General features: G+C 38.4%; 1 protein-coding gene across 13 annotated transcripts in view; it reads right to left on the minus strand.

Moving 5' to 3' along the window:
• Positions 1-1,751: 1,751 nt before the first annotated feature.
• The window catches only part of INPP4A (inositol polyphosphate-4-phosphatase type I A), a 93,848-nt gene continuing 79,347 nt past the window's right edge, over positions 1,752-16,252 (minus strand). For 7 of the 13 annotated variants that reach the window (XM_048493196.1, XM_048493195.1, XM_048493188.1 and 4 more), the window contains 6 exons: positions 15,909-16,035; positions 15,654-15,794; positions 14,167-14,264; positions 12,524-12,636; positions 12,080-12,234; positions 6,234-9,087 (listed from right to left, as the gene is read on the minus strand). In XM_048493196.1, coding sequence (XP_048349153.1) covers positions 8,907-9,087; positions 12,080-12,234; positions 12,524-12,636; positions 14,167-14,264; positions 15,654-15,794; positions 15,909-16,035 — 815 coding nt within the window. In that variant the 3' untranslated portion in view covers positions 6,234-8,906. Of the gene's footprint in view, positions 3,196-6,233; positions 9,088-12,079; positions 12,235-12,523; positions 12,637-14,166; positions 14,265-15,653; positions 15,795-15,908; positions 16,036-16,252 lie in introns of those variants that run through there. The other 6 variants (XM_048493199.1, XM_048493198.1, XM_048493194.1 and 3 more) reach the window with 2 other exon arrangements.

Genomic DNA, 16,252 nt, shown 5'->3' on the forward strand with positions numbered 1-16,252 from the left:
TTCAAAGGCACACCTCACCAATGGGGGAAGTGCTATGCCTGTAAAAGCTAGCCAAAACATGACACATATGTTATATTTGGAGACATCATACAGGTATTTGTCTGTATGTACAACCCTAAACACTTACTTGCTAGCCAAGTCTTAGGATCAGACCATTTAGAAATACTGTAGTCTTCACAAGTGTACATGCCTTCCATTCAAGAGAATTTAAAAGTGAAGGTATTTTAAATTCATGATTAAAATATATCAAAATAAGAGGACAGGGAACAGCACACAAAAAAACCAAGTTCAGTTTTGATCAAGGACAAGTCTTACTGATATAGCAGACAAACTGTCTCACCAGTATGATTTTAACATATTTCACAACATTTGTCATGGTGCAGAGATCTGACGTTAAACATGTTACTTGGAGTCATAACTTTCTGCTGGTAAGAAAGACTGAAGCAGTAAAACAGAACCAAATTCAGCAAAACCATGATCAGCATGTCTACAGAGCAGCTAAGACGCTGAATTGCTAACCAACAACGAAAAGCAAATACTACTTGCATAGAATGAATAATTAAAATCTACAAGAAATTAAAGTGCAAACAAAAACATCAGAGAGAATTAAAACGCACTTAGAAAATACCACATGTATAATAAGTTGTTTTCTTGAGGCAAAGTGAATATTTCTATTACAAGGCCCATGATTCTAAATAAGTGTACTTATAAAAGTTTGTTTTGGATTGCAGATATTTCAAAGAAAAATATTTGAATATCATAAAAACACTATGTGATTCAGAAACCAATGCTTCATTTATTCATTGAAATATACACTATTTATGGAAAGAACTGCTGAATGCGTATCCGTGGTCAGCAGCAGAGCAGATTGCACCACCTTACCTTCTTGTGCACCACTCACACATTTGTTTTTCAGTTGGAGCAATCTGCAAGGGGTAAACTAACATTTCTCTCTATGCAAAGTGGCACCCAGCTTCAGCTTGTGAGGTGAGGGCTTCCCAACAGACCTATCTCATGAGAAGACAATAAAATAAAATCACCAATGGGTAGATGTATCACCTCAAAAGCAACAGTGGGAATTGGGTCTCAGAAGAGATTTGGACTAGTAAAGATTTTACATTTAATAGTTAATAAAAAACACAAATGGTTAGTCAACAAATTAAAACTCACTTTCTGTGGTTCACTGTTCTGATATAGCATAAAGATAGATTCTGTTAACAAAACGAATGGGGGAAAAACAAGCCACCCCTATTCTGCAGCAGCGGGTGCTGATAAAAAGAAAACACCGGGTTGGGCTAGTATTCAAAACATCATGCTCGGCAACTGTGGAGACACTCATAAAAATAGTGGTGGGGGGGTTGTTTTTGTGTAGTACATAATGCTCTGGATCACATTTAAAAATAATGTTCTCTTAATCTACATTTAAGTGCAAAGGGAAAACTGATGCTTATGTAGGTTTTTGAACCCTTCAGCCCCCTGGCCTCAATGTTTAGATGTCCCTCATGCTAAACAGAATCACACCATCTATCCAGCCAGAGCTGCAGGCATTTGATAGAACAATGAAACTGTGCAAATAAAGAAGAAGAGTTTGGATTCATATTCCCCCTTTCTCTCCTGCAAGGAGACTCAAAGGGGCTTACAATCTCCTTGCCCTTCCCCCCTCACAACAAACACCCTGTGAGGTGGGTGGGGTTGAGAGAGCTCCGAAAAGCTGTGACTAGCCCAAGGTCACCCAGCTGGCATGTGTGGGAATGCACAGGCTAATCTGAATTCCCCAGATAAGCCTCCACAGCTCAAGTGGCAGAGCGGAGAATCAAACCCGGTTCCTCCAGATTAGATACACGAGCTCTTAACCTCCTACACCACTGCTGCTCCTGCGCAAGATACTGCAGGATCGTGGTGGTATGCATGTGGGAGATCCAGAGAATGTCTTCAAATTACTGGCTTCCACTGAATATTGTTGTGTGAAGAAACCTAACTAATGCATACAGGAAAGGGTGCAAATCAACAGATAATCCAAGTAGAAAAGGGACCAAGCCCATGAAATCCCCACTTTATAGGGCAGCTGAGCTTGCAATTACCTACTTGGTCTGCACTGCAGTTAAGAAAGCATAGTTTATTTGCCATTTGAGTCTTATTGCTCAACATTGCCACCCATAATTTAAAGTCACATGCAATGCTTTGTTGCATGAAACTATTTTGTGACCGTGCCTTGTTAGTATTAGGTGGGATCCTGCCATTTTTTCCACTGGTCTCACCCGACTCCCTTCCTCACTGCAGTCCTGTTCCACTCCCCATCCCGACCTCCCAGTCTGTGTTCTGTAATTACCAGGTCAAAAGGGTCTTCCCTCTTAAACTAGCTGAGATGTTGGCAGGAGCTATTGTTTGATAGCTACTCAAAAATAATGAAAATTGTAAACATTGATCATGTCAAATGAAAACATCATCGGCCCAATCCAGTTTCTGAACCAAGGGGATCTTGTGTCAGTTCCTGGCCTTCTATATTACAAACTTAATAGTATTCCACAAACAGCAAAACATGTTAAGCTTCTGGCTTGAAATGTATTGTGCTGCCCTGTTTTAAAAGGGGAGTTTTTGTTTCTTTGTAACAGTGCCTCTTATCTAACTGCATTGTGTCCTTTAATTTACTATTTACAACTCTGAGGTTCTAAAAAGTATTATGAAAGTCTTAATCTCAAATCAAGCCAGTATAAAAAGATGTGTGAAACAGCTGCCTAGATATCATTCATAAAATCCTTGACAGTCTGGGAGTTACCTCCCTTCTTTAGGCATACAGGTAAGAAATCAGTGATACAGTATATTCAGGCATCTTACATAAACTGATGAATAGTTATATGAGCAGATAGTCATCACAATATTTTCATGTTATAAGGAGTCAGAGAATAATTATTCCTATGGGATCCAATTTAATAAAATTACATGCTCAGTGTTACCTAGTGAAACGTACAAAAGTTGTTTGACTTTATTGTCAAAGTTCATATACTAAAGCTGAGTGTATCCACATGTTTTAACGGAACGACTGATTACAAGACACTGTAATCTTATGATTCAACTTTTCCGTAAGTTCCTTCAGGAGGCCTGTAATGCTTGGGGAAAGCCTTCAGTTGCAGGGAATTAAATGCATACTTGCGACATCCAACATTCTTCATTGTATTTTCTCTTCGACAACCCTCACTGGGGGGAAAAAAACAAGCACAAAAATGACAGCAGTAAAAACAAAACAAAAAACAAAATATTTTAACTATGGTGACATGAATTAGTCATTGCATAGCATTAAAATACTTTAGTGGGTGCCTGAATCATTTGCCATTGCAAATATTAGAAGCACTGGATCACTAAACAATGCTGGTATGATGAACGTGAAATAGAAACATGCTATGTCCAGCTACTAAACCTTGTCATTCTAAAAAGCAGCAGTGTATTTACTTTCAATGCACGGTTCTCTCTGTGATGCTCCTACAAATTTCATGATACTTATGCTGTGAACTTTTAGGTCTTTTCATTGCATACAGGGCTCCAAAACTCCGATCTAAGCCATCATGAGCTTAAAGAAAATGCTGCTCTTGAAATTAATGATTTTCAATAAGTGTTATTCCCTACATATCCGTTTATCAAGAGCTTTACTGAGGGCTAGGCAAATAACTGGATAACTAGCCACGCATAAGTAGCATGTTTGAAAATTATCACAATGCTAAATGGCTTGAAAAATACTCCTTTCATTGCAGTCACCAACATGTACCAGACAGCTGTCAGCATTTTGGAATGTAATCTTTTCCTCGTATTTGCCTACTGCAGAGATAACACTGCCAATTCCGGACCATGGTTAGAAGATCAGCTGTAAGGTGGTAGACTAAGATACCTCTCCATCCCTGTCAAGTGCAGATTTCCACTCCCTTCCAAATCTTGATTTACTGGCCAAATGCTATTGACCAAAAGAGATCTGGTCAATATTTAGATTAAATAGTGGTCAAATATTTTAACTGTTCTTGTAAAACAATGAAATTAACTTTGTAAAACTTGTAAGAAAGCATTATAATTCTAACAGTGAATGTTAAGGTTTCTATAATTGTGAATGATTTAATGAAAAATGCTTCTATTTGGGTTTCACATGGACCACCAGGGTCTGCCTACACAGTTTCAAAATAAAAAAAGACAAAGTAACCACCTCTTTTTTTTTACAAGAAAATTTTAAAAAGCAGTTGTGCTAACTGGCCAACAATCAGATTATTGGGGTATTGTGGGGTTTATACTCCACTTGTGGGGTATATACTCCACTTGCTTTAGTACAATCAGATCCTCTGGAGATGCCAGCCACAGATGCATGCAAAATATCAGGAGAAAATGCTATTGCAGGGGTTTGCAACCTGTGGCTCTCCAGATGTTCATGGACTACAAATCCCATCAGCCCCTGCCAGCAGGGCCAATTGTGGTTAGTGATTACATGACCAATTGGCCATGCTGGCAGGGGCTGATGGGATTTGTAGTCCATGAACATCTGGAGAGCTACAGGTTGCAGACCCCTGTGCTATTGGAACATGGCCATACAGCCCAGAAGACCCACAACACTTCAGTGATTCCAGCCGAGAAAGCCTTCGACAATAAATCACATTCTTCTATGCTGGAAAAGGCTACAGTTATTGCAGGTGGCCAGCAGGAAAAGCTTTGCTAGGGCAGCCCTGGAGTACAACAGAGTTATAGCCGAGGTCAGGAGGACCTCATGCTCTTGCCCTTGCTAATGAACAACGGCATCATAAAGGAACAACAAAAAGAACAGCTAGCACCTGCCCACCGAATTATTTGTCAACTATGCTCAAGTAATTTTTGGTCGACTGACTGGTGCCCAACCCCAGTTTTTCCTAGTGCTAATCATGGGTAACATTAATTATGTTCCTTCTTAACCAAGATATGGAAACCAATTTCATGCTCTGGTTCTGATAGGAATTTGGGTCAGTATTGCCATACCTAATGGTAAACTATTGTTATGGCCTGATGAAAGCCTTTGTGGTTAGTGATTACGGTGGCGTATTAGGAGAAGCCAGATCTGGATTCAGATGCTCACTCTGCTATGAAGTTCACTGAGGCTGATTCTGCATGGGCCAAAAACAGTGGTGTGAAAACGGTGTGAAAATAGTATAAACCCTTCTACACCATTTTAAATCCTTTTACACCATTTTCACACCGTTTTCACACTGCTGTTTTTGGCCCATGCGGAATCAGCCTGAGTGACATTAGGATAGTCTCTCTCTCTCTCTGAACTTAACCCATCTCATGGATTTGTTGCAAGGATAAAATGGAGGAGGAAAGAATGATCTATGCACTCTGGGCTCCTTGGAGGAAGAAAAGGATGAGAATGTAACAGAAGAAAGAGAATTTGCAAGGGAAATTTGAGGAGACTGGTTGGGGGCGGGGGAAGAATTCCAGACAGACCATGGTTAAGCAGCTGACAGCATTTGGCAGTCTGAACTGAAGATCAAATATTGTGCTGTAAAAGGCAATGCTAAGAATACGTTATCTTAATGGTAACACTCTCTACTTGAATTCTATTGCACTTTCTATATTTAGATTCTGACTTCTTATTGCAAAGACTATTCAATTTCATGAAAACGGTGGCATGGAAGCACATAACTTTGAAAGACATAAATTAACGGGCAGCCCAATCCAGATTGGCGGGGGGGACGGGGGGCAGACTTACCATAGAAGTTGGTGCAGCCCTGTGCCAACATGGGTGTCCACCCATGCACTGGAAGAAGGGGCGGATACAAAGGTGGACAGGTGCCACACAGCTCAGTGGTGCTCAACCCCAGAAATTGCCCCATGGCCCAACATGACTAGTAGCATTTAGGTGCATTCCAGGGTTCGAAGCTGACTTTGGTTGGCTTCCAGTGCCCTCTCAACCCCCACATACCAACTGAGCTGGCTTCAGATGTACGCCATGTTTTTCATGGCCTTCGTCCATTACCCTCCCTGGGGGATTTTAGCCAGCCAGAGTTTTCACTTTTGGGGCTTCCTGTGCTGCAGCGAAGCCCTTTGGAGGCAGCAGGGCAGCACCGCAGCAGCAGCATCCCCGTCTCACCCAGAGATCTGGATTGGGCTGCTAGACCATCATTAAACGTTTTCCCATTTTCTGCCTTTCGCTCCTTTGACAGAGAAGATAAGGGAAAATTAGAGTGGTTTCATGCTAGAGCATCATTGTAAGACAGTATACAAACATATGACAGATGCAATTTATTCATAGTTTAGACACTAATGACAGTAACAATTAGCATGCTCCTTGTCAACCTATAGTATCTTTATTTCCAAGGTGAACAGAGATTTTCATTAATAATCATTTATTCCAATTTCAAAGCAAGGCCCAACCCAGCCAAACAAGCTTTTAAAAAAATCAGTTGGTTTTAATTGGAAAGTTAAGCATATTCATTCTCTTGTACTGAAATCAAGAACCAACATTTGCTTATCGTTACCTGGATTGTGCACATATTCTTACATGGCTGGGATTAACCAATTTCATCAACTCAGTTTCCTATAATATGCAGTTTTATGTGGTTTTATCTGACAAGAAATGGTTTTACTTTCCTTACTCAAACATTGTATTGAAACTCTGAATTCCTTAATGTATCTGTCTTGACAACAATTCATATTATTCAGTGTCTCTTGTGTCTTCTCTTTAAAGCAAAAAAATGTTCTAAAGAACAGTTACAATTACAAAAAAAGGCATAGTATCTTTTCATTATAATGGAAATATATGTGTACTGTCTTATGCTTTTACAAACTGCAGTCCATTTGGTGCAAGCCAGATTATTCCAGGGTTCCGATTTGCGCACAAAACTCTGTACATATAGCAGCTACTAAACGGTCTTCACCATCAGAAAGGAGGAGATCTACTATACAGAGTATGTAAATTAATTATCTGTGGCAGCTTGAAGGAAGAAAAATAAATATTAAAAACAATATTCTGGTTCACAAAAAAACTACCCTAAATGAACAAGTTTTGGTACACACTGTAAACAACGCCCTTGCAAACTGAGGTGATCCAGACCCCCAGTGAGCAGGATCCTTTTTTGAGAGGCAGAATTTGATACATGCAATGGTAACTTCAAATTAATTGAATGTAATGAAGGGAGTTCTGACTCTTGAAGGTTTATACCCTGGTAACCGTGTGGATCTGTCAGGTGCCATTGGACTCAAATCTAGCTTCTCTACCAGCAGACCAACACAGCAATCCACCTGAAACTATCTTCAAATGAACAGGGGAATTTTTCCTATCAAGACATCATGCATTATGAGGCAGTACAACTGATTGAAATGAATGGGTTTACTGCCATAACTGTTCTTGTACAATATATATTATGCGAGTCAGGTGGCAAAACAAACATAGTCATGACTCATATCAATATTTTAAAATAAATGTGTACATGAAAGATGTGCACATATTCCGCTTGTTCTGCACTAGTTATATTAGTTATCAATCTGCTTCTAAGCACAATTTGAGTTATTTTTTTAATCTTTAACTCTACCTGATACTTTCATACCTTGTGCTTTCCCTTCATCAGCTCCCCCCATACCCCAGAGTGTCTAGTTTTTATGTACTGCTCACTGGGAACACTGTTCAGACAATTTAGGACAGGAACAGGTAGAAGTAGGACCATTAAGGTATCAGTCCATAAACTCTGACACTGCTGAAGAAAAAAGCTCATCTCTTGAACTTTATTTCTCTGCTAGAGTTTTGGAAAGCCTTTCAGAATAGGAGTTTGGCTGATCTTTGGTCTTCTCTCAAATATGTTTCGATGATTTATTTGTTTTATGTTGTATTTTTTCTTGTAAATGGAAATTTGGAAATTTTATATTTCAGCTGAAAGACCTTTCTGAATATGAAAATTTGCATGTTTGAGGAAATCCACATAATAATGGTAGAAATTAATTCTCATTTAACTTTGAGGGTAATTGGCTGGGAACAGTATCTGACAAATATTAGAATCTTTCAAATATTTAAGATTATTTCATCAGAACTATCTTAAAGTTAACAGTGAGCTAATTAGTGCAATTTTTTATGGCAATATTTAACATCAGTATTAAACAACATATGATAGCCTCACACGTACTATAAAAATATTTTTCCGAAGAAGATTCAAATGGAATTACATATGATTAGTACGCTATTCTTTCTACATACTTTCCCCTCTTTGATACAGCAAAAAAGTAGATATATAAATATACTGAAAGTATATTGCATGCAGTATACTGTAATTCAAGTTAATTTTTTAGTTGGTACAGTATGTTGCAACAGATTTAAACATGACAAAGAAACAAATGCATGGTTCTACAGACTATCCTAATTTAGAGATTATGCTTGGAAGTTCAGATTAGAAAGATATTCAGTATAAGTGTTCAAATGAATGTGTTACAAACGCCCACTTTTCCCCTTCCCGTATCATGTAAATATGAAAAGTAGGACTGACATATTTTTAAGAATATACAAAAAAAATACAAATTCTTTTTAGACAGTTCTTTTCTCTAGAGTACATGAAACATGTGAAACAAAACTACATGAGAGAGAAAGAAAGAGGATTTGGATGCCTGAAAAATATTTGGTAAGAGAAACTAATCTTCAGGCTATCTAAAGTACCGAGGTAAAGGCCGCTATCAGACTATGTTACAAGCACTGAAAGCGTAACAACAGTTTAAGCGTTCAATACAATTCCTTTTCATAAAATAATTTGATGTATATTTACATGTTTAATACAATAGAAACAGAAAATTGTAAGGCATAATAATAATTCTTGGCAGACAATGCTATGACACATTCTTTTGACAAATAGGTACCAGGTGGTGATAAACATTCTGGCACTTCATTGGATTTTTGCTTTGTTTGCTTTTAAAATTCATCTTCATTTGCAACGTAATCTGGCCACCAGGTATGCAATACTCAGAAACAGCCACACAATCAGTAAATTGGGGCTTAGAGCTAGCATAGGAATAGAGTAGAGGAGACTGGGATCTAGCCTGAAATCCCGGATGGGCACCAGGCCACACAAGTTCTTCTGGGTGACTACCTCCCGTGTTCCAATACTGTGAAAAGGAAGAGGTTTGGGGAGAACGGAAAAGAAGAGGTAGAAAGAAACACAGACATGCAATGGGGGTACCAAAACCAAAAATACCAAAACGAAAACCCCAAGGATGCAAAGCAAGAAATAATACAGGGAGAGAAGGGAAAAAAATGTCGAAGAAGCCACAACAGAAAATAGAATGTGTTAAGTAAAATAATGAAAGAAGGAAGGTGTGCCAATTTTTAGAAATAATAAGAAAAGGCACAATTACAGAATAAAGGAGAGAGAAAGAGAATAAAAAAGAGAAAATAAGAAAGAATACTGTAGTCTACTGAAAATAAATACATGTAGGTTGAACAACAATGGTTTTCCATGTTCGTTTTCTCATTTGGCCAAGCCATGTGCCGTGCTGCTCTGCCATGCGTCCACATGCTGCAAAGAAATGGAGCTCTAAAAAGAAAACTGAACATGAATAATCATTTTAGCATTTGACCCTTTCAATAATTCTTCAATGAGAATTGCACTGAATTAATGCAAAAGCCTCAGCTATTAAATTTAGGCACATTAAAAATAATTGGTTGGTTAAATCTAAACATATTTTAAGGCATATCAACTACTAATAAAAGGCCTCTTTCTCAACCCAAAATGCTCTCTGCTAAGAACAGATGTCCTGTTTACCAAAGATTTTTCACCTGTCCTATTATTTGAGACCATAATTTTGACTTATCAATTCACTTTCAAATTTTCAGCACCAAAAAGGAATTTTATCCTTTTGGGTTCAGACAGTAAATGCCCAGACCTTCAGACCTGACCACTGTTGTTTCTATGTTCATCATTTTTGCTAAAGACAGATGATACTACCACAATAAATAGGAGGGGTGGCATTTCCAAATAGTTTATCTCTCCTCTTGCAATTTCTTGCAGGCCTGCAGCTTGTCATTCTGTCTAATTGGTGAGCTGGCTGGCCCCATGGGATCTGGATAATAAAATCAGAAAAAGCAGGCCTTCCACAAACAGAACAGGGATCTCAAAAATGGGGAGAAACACCTGACCTGATAAGAACTGAAAATTCTCCAGATGGGAAAATGTTGAAAGGAGCTGGGAATTAGTTAAAATGACAGGAAGGATGGAAGGAAGATCAACAGGCCCCATATGTCCCACGTCGGTCTCTGCGCTCGGCAGAGGCCAATTTACTGGAGGCCCCCCCCCCCTCTATGATGCGGCTGGCCTCCACCAGGGCCAGGGCTTTTACGGCCCTGGCCCCTGCCTGGTGGAATGTTCCCAAACTAAGTGGAACAAATAAATAAATATAAATAAACAGCTCGAGCCTCTGAGGTCACAGAGAATTTTGAGGGGGGGGGGGGAACTCTGGATTCTATTGTCCCCACAATTCATTAATAGGCCCTCAGCTTGTAATTACAAAGAGTAAACATTAGATTGGGATGTGTATATAAATATACATCCCTTATCAAAAACAATTATTTTGCAAGGGTGGGTTTGAAAGTTATGTCCATTTCAAGCCACACAACTTTAGTTTAACCTTTGTCAAACAGCCAGCTAATGGTGTACTAAGATCTTCTAATAAAAATTCTAAAAGATAAACAATCTATTTAAATCTGTGCCAACAAGGCAGGGAGTCAAGTCAAGTGATGTTCTCTTGTTCTATTTTTACTGGTTTATGTTAATTATGAAATTTGAATTGCAAGGGAATACCAACACTTATATGTACCACATTTTGTTACGTATGAACATATACAGTTCTCCCAGGTGCTCAAAACAACATAATTACAAGGCATTTTTCTCCCAGTCCAGAATTGGGTTAAAGATACTAAGTGGATTCCAGCCAGCATTCAGAACTTTCAATATAAAATTGGTTTCAACATAAATTCACCAAATTGGGGGATTAAAAATTGCAAACCATAAAATACTACCAAAAAATTAATGAGAAAAATTGGGCATATTTCATTATTCTCACACTTTATAATTTATTTTGAATTTGATAGCTGGTTTAATAATAGATCAGTTGCATTTTGTGGGATTCCACCAAGGAATCCTGTGGTTTATGGATAAGCTTCAGACAGCAGAAGTACGAACATGTAACTAGCAACACATAATTTTTTCACCGACCATTGAAGATTCAGAAAGGGTCAAATAGCAAAGACATACAGAAAGGATAAGAGAATTGAACACTTTAGAGAATTTGGAGAGAAGACACAAAGTGCAGTCAGCAAGAGTGAATGCTGAAAACAGGACTCCACAGTAGTGTTGAACAACACCGATAAAAGACTGAAACTGGATTTCTTATCCTTTCTTTTTTTTTGGTATGTGAAATTGGAGCTTTCCAGCAGTGCTTGAAACAATGTATTGAACAACAGTAAACAGATTTGGGTTTTTTTTAATACTAGAGAATTTAACTTTGAAAACATGTCCGCTGCTTTAGGAAACAGAAGTTAAACAGGTATGACAACAGTACACTGACAAGTTGTGATGGGTTTCGACTGCTGCATCATGAAACATTCATAGTGACAGTTTGCTGAAGGAGCAAACTGTGTTGCTACTGAAAAGTAAGCATAGCAAACCAATGCAACCTGCAGATGCGTATTCGTCGCAGAGCAGATAATTACCCAGATCATCTCTAAGGAAATGGTGCGAAACAGTAAAGTGGCAGCCAAGGTAACATCTCAGTTTAACAAACTTTTGATCTGGCAGAGAAAAGATTGTCTGCTTTGCGATCCCTTCCTTTCACCTTAGCAACTGTCCAGTAACGTGGCAAAAACTGAACTTACCCTCCAGGCTCCCCTTTTTCAAAAAATGCAAAACTGGCAATTCTTCATCTCAAACGTATTAAGGGAGATCTAAAGTATCACTTTCGGCAGCTACGGTCTGGGTGATTTACCATCCTTAATGTATTTAGTATAAAACTCTACCTGTCGAAGACTGAGAGAGTAACTCATCTGCAGTTTACATGGCTTCAGGATAAGGAACAAGTGGCCATTCAGCAGACCAGTTCTTACCTCCGCATGCATTCCAGGGCCTGGGTGAAGACCTGAGGAGCCATTCCATGCTCATGCTGCAATATTAAACACTGCTCCAGAGTCACCGACATGGCCGTCCTATCCTTGGCACTTTTACAGCTTGTAAACCGAACCCCATTGAGTCTGCGGCAAATCTAGAAAATGGTACCAGGTGTTAGTCTACTTTGCAATACCAACAGAGAACACAGTGATTCCTCAGCTACAAAAGCAATGAGACAAATGAGCGCTGGAAAGAGGATGGGGCAGAGTTTGGTACAGACATTGTTACATCAAGGTTAGCCTTCAAAAGAAAGACATTTGTTATGAATCTGAGTTGCTTTCCATGGGGAGATTTTACTTGCTTCAGGTGAACAGGTAAATGGCAAACTGAGTGGCTGGGGTGTATCCATCAAAGTATTGTTATAATGAAGTAACAATAAATACCTCAGCAGCTTGCCAAAGAATATCAACATTCTTATTTTTCCTTGCATGTACATTCTGTCCCAGAAACCGCAGCAGTTCAGGCAGGCACGTTTGACTACGAGATCGAGGTAGACCTTAGATTAAAAAAAAACAACAGCAAAGGATTGCTCTTTCTCCTTAATGTTCAGTATTTACTCAGATATGAGTTATATCATGCATGAAAATAAATACTTAGCAGTATCATATTTTCCACAATACTTTAGACATTTTATAGAAATGAATGAATTTAAACTAGATTAGTTACTACCAGTAGATAGTTTCTAGTTCTTAGAGGATAAGAAGAATTGGTTTTTATATCCTGCTTTTCTCCATCTTAAGGAATTTCAAAGGTTTACAAACACAATCCCTTCCACTCCCGACAACAGTCACCTTGTGAGGCAGGTAGGGTTGAAAGAGTTCGAAGTCACTCAACAGGTTTCATGTGGAAGAGTAGGAAATCACACCTGGTTGTTCAGATTACAGTCCACTGGGAGCAGCAGTGGTATAGTGGTTATGTGCAGGTGCACTCAAATCTGGAGAACCAGGTTTGATTCCCCACTCTGCCACTTGTGTTGTGGAGGCTTATCTGGGGAACTGGATTACCCTGCACACTCCAACACATGCCAGCTGGGTGACCTTGGGCTAGTCACAGCTCTACAGAGCTATCTCAGCCCCACCCGCCTCACAGGGTGTTTGTTGTGGGGGAGGGAGAAGGGAAAGGAGATTGTAAGTCACTTTGAGTTCCCTACAGGAGAGAAAGGGTAGTGGTGGTAAAAATCCAAACTCTTCTTCTTCTTCTTCTTCTTCTTAATCACTACTTTATTACTAGTCCACTGCTCTTAATCACTATTTTATTACTAATTTATTGGGCTTTTTGTGGAACATTAAACATCATTTTAAACATTAATTGCTTACAACACATTGCAGAGGAAAGGGTTCTTGGAAGTATCTGACTTGTTCCTGGAATTGGTGAGATCTTATTTTGAGTTTTATCAGTTTCACAACATGTAGATATTTATACTCCTGTTCTTCACTGAAATTCAAATTACACAAGATGGTGGCAGATAAGTTTATACCCAATCGACTCCAATTATATGTCAAGCTAGAGTGGGGAGGCATGTTAAAAACTAAAAGGGAGGGTCTCACTATCTCATGTCCACAATAAACTTCACCACTGTCCTTCCAATAATAGCCCAGCTAGGAAAAAGGACTGTGAACTGAGGAGACATGGAGGAGTAAACAGTGGATGAAAAAGTTCCATATGCTTCATGTTTCTTTGGATCACCTTAAAATTGGATCACCCACAGTTCAATTTATATGTGATTGGGGGAATATCCAGTTTAAACAAACAGGACTTCAGCTGTGACATGAAGCTTGAATCTTTGTATATTGCCAGTCTTTTAAGGCATTATATTAGGGTGCCATGAAACTGAGAGAAGATCAACCTCCCTAGTCTTTTATTTAATAACTTCATTTGAAATCCTATAAATCCCCCCTTGATTAGATCCAGGATTTGCTGATATCAGAATATCCCAGTGCATTTAGGAAGCACTAGTTGTTGACCTTTGCAGAAATCTCACGGCTTAAGTGAAATTCCAACATATGGGATATTAATTTATACTTACAATCTTCAGGCAAAACTTCTTTGAACTGCTCAAAATAGGAATTCAATCGCACTAAACTTTCCATGTTAATCACTTCTTGTAATGAGGTGTCCCCAAACCTTTAAAGATCAAATATGGAACATTAGAAAAATAAATACCGTTTTTTTCTCCCCAAGACCAGTTCTCAATTGCCAGCGCATCAGTTACGATTAATTGATAGAATCTGTACTCAAAAACAATGTCAGGGTGGCTAAAAATCTATGATTTTAAAAAGTCTTTTAAAATTTAAATTGTATTTTTAAAATGAAATGCTTTTTGAGAAAAAAATCTATATAAAGATAGTTTTCTATTTAAGACACATTATAGTCCAAATGTATTTGTCATGGATTAAGGATTACTGTTTAATTATGTGGCATGAGGCTGTATTTTTATGCAATATTTTTTAAAAAATTGGTAAATGAATTCTCTTAATCCATTCACAATATCATGCTCTTCCAGAGGTTCCTGTAGGACTATTCTAGGGAGTTTTTTTTCTATCCAGAAGTTATTATTACAGATGTTAGGTTTTGCAGTTCTCAAAATTGTAAATTTGTGTCTGCAGAGATAACAAGCCTCCTATCCACAGAAAAAATGTTATAAAATAAACATACAGAATTGAGAAAAATATCTTAATCCCATTGCTATTTTGAAAACTTATGTACACAGAATCAACTATTTACCTCTTCAGTACTAAGTTTCAAGAAGTTCAGTGAACAGAAGATTGTTTGGAATGGACTAGATCTGCACAAGGAACTAAGTGTGAGGAAGCAGAGGAAAGCAGCAAAAATGAAAGGAAAATCTTTTGAACAAAACATTCCACAAGTCTTGGGCTCTTTGTGTGTATAGCCTGAGGTTTACTATATTATTCTCTCTCAGGAGGAAAAAAAACTATAATGGCAGCAGGCCATACAAGAGCGTAGAAAGTCATGATTTGAACCTAGTTTACTAACTAGTGATTTAAATCACGATTATAATTTGTTGATTTAAATTAAATCCCAGTGATATATACAGTAAAAATCTGTTCACTCATAATGGAATTCAATGATATCCCCAGCAATGACTCAAAGCCCATAGCTGATCAATACTTTACCCTTAATACTACTTTGGCCAGATCCTATACAACAGAGGGATCGTAAAGTTGAAGAAAAACCCACAGAATGAGAAAAGGACAAATAAACAACCAATATTGATTAAATAAAGAGGAAGGCTTTGAACAGGTTACTTGTCTTCACTCCACTTATTCCCAAGGCATCATCTGAATAACCAAAAGGTAATTAACTGGATTATCCTACTAATTACTTAAAACACTTCCAGAGCAAAAATAAATTATTTAAGCACAATGTACTGTTGAAGGCTTATGAATGTTAGGAACAAGATCCACCAGATCACAGCCACACAGCCCAGAAAACCCACCAGAACTATTTAAGCACAGTTATGTACAAAGCATTTAAAAAGACAATTATATGTACTTCTCTGCTAAGGTTTGCTGTTCATTGATCCCCACATTGAAGAGTACAGGCTGAACTCTCAGTAGCATGCCACTCTGAATCTCACGAGGCAGCGCATCAAATAAGGTGCTTGGCAATGGAATTCTCACATTAAATCCATCACTAATTTAAAGCAGAAGGGGGGAAAACATGTAAATCAGGATTGGTGGTTCTGTACAAATAGAAAAGGACAGGACTTGCTTTCACAACCTCTCCCTCCCACCAGTTTATTCTTACCGATTTCCTGTAATGACTGGCAGCATGTCAGCAGATGCGCTTGATGTGGCCTGAGTTACTTTAAATGTTACATTCCTTAAGTCCATTATCCCCAAACTCATGTCTTCTAGCATTGCCAGCTCTTCACCTAAATGACAAATGGGAGAAGATTTTGTTGTTGTTATACAGCGAAAGTGTGACTTGGAACACACTAATAACATGAAAAACAGATGTGGTAGCCCGGGCAGTGCATCACACTGTACACAGTGACTCTAACATGTTCCAAGAGCCTTCAGGAATCACAGCAGAGCCAGTAATGAGCTAGCTGCTCAAAGGAGGCAAAGACAGAGGCTATAGCTGCAGAG

The sequence above is a fragment of the Sphaerodactylus townsendi genome, linkage group LG04 (genome assembly GCF_021028975.2).
Source record: "Sphaerodactylus townsendi isolate TG3544 linkage group LG04, MPM_Stown_v2.3, whole genome shotgun sequence".
Taxonomy (NCBI): domain Eukaryota; kingdom Metazoa; phylum Chordata; class Lepidosauria; order Squamata; family Sphaerodactylidae; genus Sphaerodactylus; species Sphaerodactylus townsendi.